Raw genomic sequence first — 9,086 nt, forward strand, 5'->3', positions numbered from 1 at the left:
GAAGACGGCCGAAGCGTCGAGCGCACACGTACACGGCTGCTTGCCTGTGTGCGTATCCCCTCCATTTGCTGTAGCGTGCTGTAAGAGAGTCAAAACTGGGCACACTGGCTGAAGCGTCGAGCGCACACGTACACGGCTGCTCGCCTGTGTGCGTATCCCCTCCACTTGCTGCAGCGTACTGTAAGAGAGTCAAAACTGGGCACACTGCTCGAAATCACCGTTTTTTCCTCGCCGAGATGTTAACTCGGAAGGATTCCCGTCCGTTCCCCTCCGAGGTGTTGACTCGGGATCGCCGCTCCTTCTTCACCGAGGCGTTGACGCGGGAAGATCCTGCATCGACCGTGCCCGAGGCATTGACCCGAGTACACCGACCGTCACGATAGCCGTTTTTACGGCTCACCGATAGCTGTTCTTACGGCTCACCAATAGTCGTTCTCACGGCTCACCAGAACAGCCGCTTTCACGGCTTCAGAACATCTTTCGCTACTGGGTAGCGGACCGACTCGCCGACCGTGCGCACCACGTCATTCCGCAAAACTCCGCACCCGCGCACCGTGAAACCGACATTTTCCGCCGTAACACGTACTTGCGTTCCCGTAGTTGTTAAAGACTTTACCGTCTGTACATATTTGCGTTCCTCCCTCTTAGTTCGTAAACCGCCGACCTGACCAGACACCGGCATAACTAGCGCTCGAGACACGAAGTCCGCGCGCGCCAATCACAGCCGCGATCCGCAGAGATACACTGTAAGGGTGTAATACCCCGCGTAACTATCTATGTAAATACTCTATCATTTATTAGAATATAGACTCAGTGCATTTCAGCATTAAACCGAACGTGTCGCAATCTCTTCCTTCCTCTCATCCGAATCCTGGTCTGGCCGAGCTGTCCGGCAGGCGGAAGGCCGGGCAAGCCGCGCGTTACACGGCGGCTCCGTTACAAAAATAATAACAAATAAGCGAAATTAATTAAAAATTGAACGGGCGCACGCCGGTTTTAACGCTACACTGACCAGATGATATAAGTCGCCGAAAGTTTAGTTCTTTTCGTCGATTCTCGCGTAAAGCATTCGATAAAGCACGTATAAAACATGGAAAATAGCCACAATACTCAAGCAAGGGCATACAGAAGTTATGGATCACAAAATGGTACGCCAGGTTGCCATAAAGTGAAGTCGCGCCCCGTTGCAAAATAAGAACGCACCTCAAGGCGCGATCTAGGGTGCTAGATACGGGAACACACCTGGGATCGTAAATGAGGCATGCAAGTCTGACTTAGGTTAGCAACAACACTATGATAAAAGAAAATCGTAATAGGCATTCAAGCCAAGCAGGCGCATCACGGTACTCACGTGTTAGAGGAGAGCTTTCTCTGTAATTTACAAAATGGAGATTCCGAATGTTCCAGACTAGACACTTTGTCTCAAACTAGGCAAAAGTCTGACAGTTAACGGGGAAACGAAGCGAGGGCGAGGGATGACGCTCAATTCGCTTGAAAAAGCTGTCGATTCGACAGCACGTTATATCACACACACACACACAGCTAGTTAGCTGAAATTCATTACACTGAAGCGCCTGTTAATTCTCTTTCTGACTGTAAAACACGCTGTTTATCCGCTCGCCTCCGGTTATCTCGTTCACACCGGCAATGACTAGCATATAATACTTCTTCTTCTTCTTTGCTTAATGGCGCACGCTCCTTCGAGAGAGAAGCAAATGCCAGTTTGTAGTCTATTTTTATTCTCAGGACGAATGGGGAAAAGGGGGATGTGCAGTTTTTACTACTACCGCGCGATACACGACCGTCTTTTCACAGTGGACGTGCCCATCTGTGTCGGGCTCGTGCTCGAGGTGTTGTGACTATGATCGCCTTGTGGGAGAGAGAATTAATTCGGGATTACACCCGAATTAATTTTTAGAGACCCAATTACGTTCGCCGATCAACCGATAAACTCGGTTGAAAGAGACCGGCCCGGAAAATATCCTTAGGTGGTGAGTGGATTCAAACTCGGAACTTCCGGGTTCGCAGCTCCTGTACTCAGGCCGCGAGGCCACTGGGCCGGTCACTAGCATATAATAATTTCGAAAAACATTACTTAAATATCGTTAAGAGCACGGGCCGGACGGCAACACAACACGCAATATAAACGGCACTGCGACAGTGTTGTCACGTTTTCACGCACGCGCACTGCGCTGCTAGAAGAAGTCAGTAACGTACATATATATGCACAAAAACGAAAGACCCCGATATGTACAGTTTTGACGGAATCTTGCAGTAAGGACTGAGAAGGTTAAAGAGCGTAGGATAAAAAGGTAAGTCAATGTAATAATTATTTATTTGTGCACTATACAATGCAGTATTAAATATTACTAGTCACATCAATTAATTTTATTTTTATAAGCATACTTACTATAATTATAATCATACTGTAGGTATAATCATATTACTTATTATTTTTGTTTGCTGAGTTTATTTGTTTTAGATACGTGCCTCAAAAAGAAGAAATTTTTTGTAGATAGATATAACTTAATATAATAATATATTGTAATATAATATATACTTAATATGTATTATTTGTAATTATTTGTAATAACTTATTATATAACTTAGTATCTTTTATATTATATTTTATATATTCTGTTATATATTATTATATTACTTAGTTTTGGTAAAATAAAAAAATGTTTGTTTTTTTGAATACTGATAAGGTTTTTGACAGTTTCCCTTACCCCTGCAACAAATGTTGGTATTTGTGATTTCTGCCACATAAAATATTACATTAAATGTTATTTCTATGTTTATTTATTTTTATCTTTTTTAAATTCTATTTTCTTAATATTGTTTTATTTAAATATTATTAAAAAACAAAATACATATCATTAGAAAACACGTTAATTATGAAAAATTATTTCGGTCCCAACAGAACCTTAATGATGTCGAAAGTAGTACGGCAGTGATACTACTATTTAAGAGCGCATGCGTAAAAACACGGCTCTTAGAAGAAACTGATTGGCGGTGCAGTGCGCATACGCGAAAACGCGACTTTGCGACAACACTGCGATAGAAATTTTCGAAATTACGTTCCTTACGGTCGACTATCTGCCGACGTTGCGAATAACAATCAACGAAAATTACAAAAAAAGAAACAAAACAGGTAATACACAAAAATGGCTTTTGCGACAACACAATGATTGCTGCTTGGCGCGTCTCCACTCGTCTCCAGAACTTATTATCTTAATTTCACTATTAAAATATTGCTCTTACGAACGCTCAGTGCCACGTGAAGCCCGATTCCAGCCGCTCGTATTACCAACTAACCAAATATGGCGGAGGACGTCTCCTCGCCCGCGAAAACATTTTACTAAATAAACGACGCGACTGGCCTCGACACAGAGCAACGGGTGCGCGGATTCGTGGCTTACAGAAAACGCAAAAGCACTTCGCCGAATTTCGCCGTCGTTTCCGGCCTCTACGTTCTGTTCCATCCTCCTGTATTCCGGTCGGGAAAAGCAAGGAACGGGATAATCCGGTAATGCGTCCGACACGATCGGGAGGCAGCGACCAAGAGAGCGAGGATCGCGATCGATTCGGGGTCGATATACCGGAGCGCGCTAGATTCGCAAGTTGAGTCGCAACGGCCAATCAGGACGCGGTATTCAGACGCGGCGCTCCGGTTCGCCAGAGTTACTATCGCTCATAGCCGCGAATTACAAATACTAATTTTCCATTATTAATGAGGCTAATTAGCGGCACTTTGCCGGCTCGATTTAGCGCGCTCGCAGGTAGTCATCAGGATGGGGGGCATCCCGATTTTCCTCCTTTGGAGCGATCTGTGGTCAGAATTTGGTAACTATTCGCCGCTTGATTTCTTGGCCGGTGACGCCGCCTATTGACGCTATAACTCGCCGTCCTTTCGTGTTTGCTAGCGCCTGCGATGTATCTTTACGCTTGAATCAGGACCGTATTCGCTAGTGACAGCAGCCTGTGCTTACCGACGTACGCCCCTCTTTCTCTCGCTCATTCCTCGCTTCGTTATCCATTCTTTACAGCAGATAGCCCTCGAGGGCTCTTTATCGCAGATATTCCCTTGTTGATACGCAGACGGTGAGGCACAAATTAGTTATACAAAAAAAAATAAGCAAACCGTAAAACGACAGTACAATTACTTAATAAGCCCTGAGGAATCCTGGCGCTCGGACGGCTTGCATTCTCGGATTCGTTTGGAATGTGCAATTTTTGTGGCGGGGAAGAGGAGCGGCGCGACTACCACGTCACAGTACAATACGCACATTTTAAATGACGCAAACTCTTACTTCAGTATTATAACATACGCTTTAGTGACAAAAGAGGAGCAACACTGTTTGCGCCTTTAGCATTGTCCCGCACCTGAGCGCGCGAATTTCAGACAATGTCATTCGTTATCTTTGAATGCTTCTAACTCGAAAAATATTATAGCTTCGACATTTTGGTATTAAAATTTTTGTCTTAGAATGATCTTGAGAATCTACTGGTAAAAGGAAATCCGGTAGTTGTGGGACATCTTGTATATATATATATATATTGTGACGGGCACCTCGTTTTGGATATTATAGCGGAGGCGCTGCACAACTTCGGGACGTCTTCACACCGAATTATTAAATTTTTTCTACTCACCTAAGTCGAAAGTTGGGCGCCAGGCGTGAAAATCACGCCACTCACAACAGATCTTAATTTGCAGCAAATATTTCAACAACAATTTTGACGTGACGGCAAGGTCATTCGGCACAGCTCAGTTTATTCAACTAACGGAAAGGCGTGGGCTCAATGTTTGAAATAAAAGTCGGGAAACTTGCTCGTTGAGGATAATTAATAATTAAATTTAATAACAGATATAATAATTTTGGCGTGCGGCCAACCAAGAAAATTCTCGGCGATACATCAAAATAATACAAACAACAAAAAAAATATAAAGTAAATACGCGGACAATAGTGAGCGAAGTCGTACGGAAATTTTCTATTTAGTAACGGGTGATATCGGCGGCAGAATCCGGCGCGATCTTTTGTTGGTCGAATATCCGCTCGTGGCCGTGCGCTCGTATTCTAATATATGACTCGCCGCGCGAGGCGTTGGATAAACGATGGAATGCGCTGTCGTACGCCGGGCGATAGATAAGACGAGATACGCGCGGTCTTTGTCTGGTGCGCGCGAGATTTTGCACACAATATAATGTCGCGGTCCGACGGCCACGAGTTTCGGCACGACCCGCACCTTCCGATCTCAATTGAAAAAAATTGAACTAGCTTAGATATCGCTCCCGAGAGGATACTTTAAAAATACAATATTAATATTTTAATATTCTCGTAGCTCGCGCGGGTAAACGGCGACTCAACAAAATCGGCTCACAACTGTACGACGAAACGAATGTTAATACAAAAAAAAGCAAAACAACATACAAACAAATTACGAACAATATCACGCCCGGATTGTTGCGACCGTGGTACGGTGAGGGAGAGCAGCAATGTTAAGAATCGTCGGCAATTGGCGACGTGTAATCCTCGTATTTAAATCTTAATTTTTGCAATAATATTCAACGCGGCATCGAGCTGACGAAACGCGTGCATACTCGATCCGCGAAAATATTTCACCGACTTATGCGAGAGAGAGAGAGCGAGTAGTCACTTACGCTTGTCGGCACCTGATTTCTGCAATTCGCCTGTACAGTTCGGCAACTCTCGGCCCTGTCACGTCCTTACAAGGTCGCGCGGATTCTCTTCAGGCTCTCGTCCCTCCGGCACACACTGTCATTCGGCACTTAGCTTAGGCGGTGAACTTGCAAGTACCACGGCGCGCAACAATGAATCTCGCCGGTACGGTAATTTCTCTCGCGGCCGTGCGCCGCTCGTCGCTCTAGATAATGAGCCAATCATGATCTTCTTTTCACGGCGTCGCAAGTGACAATGGCCACGTGCGTATCGGCAACTCATCGACACGGGTCCTGATTCTGTGCCTCTCGATCCGCTCTTCGCGCTTTCCTCTGATCGATGAGCTTGTTCGGGCTCATCTTTTAGCATCGCGGTCACGAGACGCCACAAGGAGCTCCGCTCCGATTTTTGGAAAATTCGGAGTGTCGACATCTCCCGTTTCTTGGTCATTTGGCGATTTCGTCGTCGCGCTTTATGCCTCCAGAGCCCTTACGGCCCTGTACATCTATTCGTCTTTATCTACTTTGTACTTCTTTGTCCGACGCCTCGCCTTGTGATCTACTGTCTCTCTCCTCGCTAATAACGAACGGCAACACTAGCCGTCGCGCAGCTTATGCGGCACAAAACAACATCCTGAAACGCTATTCATTAATACAAAATAGTTCTGAAACAAATAACGCTCCACTTGCAAATAATATTAACAATATCAGAGTACATTTTAATGTTAATGACAATATTTAATAGAGGCGTCACGCGCCTTTGCCAATATATACGCGCTCGCTTTCTGTGTTCGAACTTATGAGCTGCTCTCCCTAAAACCTAAAAAACAGTGGAATATACAAGCCCACCGCCTCCTGTGCCGGCCGGAATTATGTCCTTGTGACGGACACGAAAAATGTCACGTCACAATATATACATTTTTGCACAACATCCTGCGAACGGCTCTTAATGATTTTATATTTATATATGTATTAGTTTAAAACCTTTATTAAAATTACAACATTTTTAGTTATTTTAAACTTCATACTGCCAGTCTCACGAACCGATGCCGCCCAAACAAAAAGTTCACTGTCAGTCCCAGAGATTGACACCGTGCGTAACGTATTAATAAATATATAAGTGTAGTGCAAGTGAAGTACTATTTAGTATATTTACACATTACAATATTAGGCCCTTGCGGTTTTCAAGTATGGTTTTGCTTTAAAATTACTAGTTACGATGTGTTGTATGATTTCTTCGAAACATAGATGATAAATTAGAAATCACGAAGATTATATTTATTTTTTTACCAGGCTATGCAGATTGCAGAGATTCAAGCGATGAAAATGCAATAATCTGTCGCGACTATCCATGTCCTGAATATACGTTTCGTTGTTTGTATGGAGGTTGCGTTTATCAGGAAGTTGTTTGCGACGGTGTTAAAGACTGTGTCGATGGTGCTGATGAAGATTTAAACATATGCGCAACTGTTAATTGCAAGGGTGAAAAGTGTTCAGAATATAAATGCCGGTTAATAGCATTCAAGAATATTAGTTTATTTTATAATTTCATAAACTGTAACTTTTTCAAAGATGAGTTATTGGTTTTTGCAGTGAAAATGAATTTGGATGTAAAACCAGAAAACAATGCTTACCAAAATCTAAAGTATGCGATGGTATTCGGCACTGCGTAGACGCATCTGACGAAATTGCAGAAATGTGCACAGCACGTGAGTAAGTACTTTTTATATGCCATACTGAATAAAAGTTTTATTTTAATTTTATGGTTATAGAATAGTTCTAGAAAACGTATTAGTAGTATGTGGAAACTTATGACGCGTCACAACAAACTCCTTCCACTTGTCCCCCTCACCACTACTGGCGCTAGTTCCCCATCACTTCGGTTTCCCCTTTCCGTCAAGAAATTCTCCTACTTTTTTTGTCTGGAAGTTACGCCCCGGTGGAAGGGTTAGATAGTTAACACGATTTATGACCTTTTTTTTATAAATTTTTTAATAAATTGTTTATAAATAAGTGGTTGCAAATAGAAAATAAATATATGGTGGTAAATAATATGAGTGTAAGAATGGGGAAAAAGAAAGTGCAGGTGTAATATTTTATTAAAAAGAAATCTAGATTAAAGCATAAGTGCTGGTCCGATGTTATTGCTTCGAGCGTTAGAACGTGTATAAGGGCTGAAGCTGAGCATGGGTAGAAAGCGAGGGAGTAGCTGTAAGTGCGGGGGATGTCGTCGGGCTCCGAGAAGGAGCAATGAGCGCGTAGTACGATATGGCTTCCAATGAGCGAGGTTCAGGGATAGCTGGAGCTAATGTTAGGAAGGGGCCAATGAGCGCCTGGTGCGTTATGGCGCGTCAAAACAAACCCCTACTAGCAAGCGTCTATGGCTCAGGCCGAGATAGTCGGTGGGTCCGAATGAAATAAAAATAAGGTTTGTATATCTTTGACAAGGGTTGACTTCTTTGCGGGGCCCTTATTTGAATAGGGGAAATAGATATATGACTCTTGTCATGTGAGAGATGAAAAGTTTCTTGCGATTATGGAATGATTTCTTAACAATAGTGTAAATCAAGTAAAGCTCTAATTTTGTAAAAAACTTAAGGAAGTAAATTGGCCAATGTGAGCCTAAACACAGTTGACGGGATGTGAAGTTATGTAAATTATTTTTATTTAAAGACGTTTTACGTTTTGATCCCTGGGTGGGATCATCTTTAGAAAAGATATACAAACAAAAAGAAAAAAACGCAATTAAATATGAAAAGACATTTGACTCGCAATTACATATGAAAAGACATTTGACTAAATATACGTCAACAAACGTATTGACATGAGAGACGGAAATTAAAATAATTTTTAATAAAATATTACACTCGCACTTTCCTTTTCCCCATTCTTACACCCATATTATTTACCACCATATATTTATACTCTATTTGCAACCACTTATTTATAAACAATTTATTAAAAAATTTATAAAAAATAAGGTCATAAATCATGTCAACTATCTAACCCCTCCACCGGGGCGTAACTTCCAGACAAAAAAAGTAGGAGAATCCCCTGACGGAAAGGGGAAACCGAAGTGGTGGAGAACTGGCGACAGTAGTGGTAAAGGGGACAAATAAAAGGGGTTTGTTGTGACGCGCCATAAGTTCCCACATACTACTAGTATTACTTTATTAAAGTAGAGGAAGAGTGGCATGAAAGAGCCAGTGTTAGTATGGAGTTAAAAAACTATTTAAAAAGCAAACACAACGCTTATTGTTTTATTAATTTGTAGTTTACTTATTCCTTTGTGTTATGTAATAAAAAAAAAGACAAAATCTAATTTAATAAACATATTTTCTAAGCTTAATAAACATATGTTCACACTTAAAAAAAAAGTAAAATTCGGCTCTTTCATAACATAAT

General features: G+C 42.3%; 1 protein-coding gene across 1 annotated transcript; it reads left to right on the forward strand.

Moving 5' to 3' along the window:
- Nucleotides 1–6,974: 6,974 nt before the first annotated feature.
- Nucleotides 6,975–7,390, forward strand: LOC109863016 (very low-density lipoprotein receptor-like; the record flags this gene model as incomplete). Its single annotated transcript, XM_020443192.1, has 2 exons — nt 6,975–7,191; nt 7,275–7,390. Coding segments are annotated over 2 exons (333 nt in total), but the record flags the coding sequence as incomplete, so codon positions are not given.
- Nucleotides 7,391–9,086: the final 1,696 nt, after the last annotated feature.

Source organism: Pseudomyrmex gracilis, unplaced genomic scaffold (genome assembly GCF_002006095.1).
Source record: "Pseudomyrmex gracilis isolate BER0280 unplaced genomic scaffold, ASM200609v1 scaffold_2898, whole genome shotgun sequence".
NCBI classification, from domain to species: domain Eukaryota; kingdom Metazoa; phylum Arthropoda; class Insecta; order Hymenoptera; family Formicidae; genus Pseudomyrmex; species Pseudomyrmex gracilis.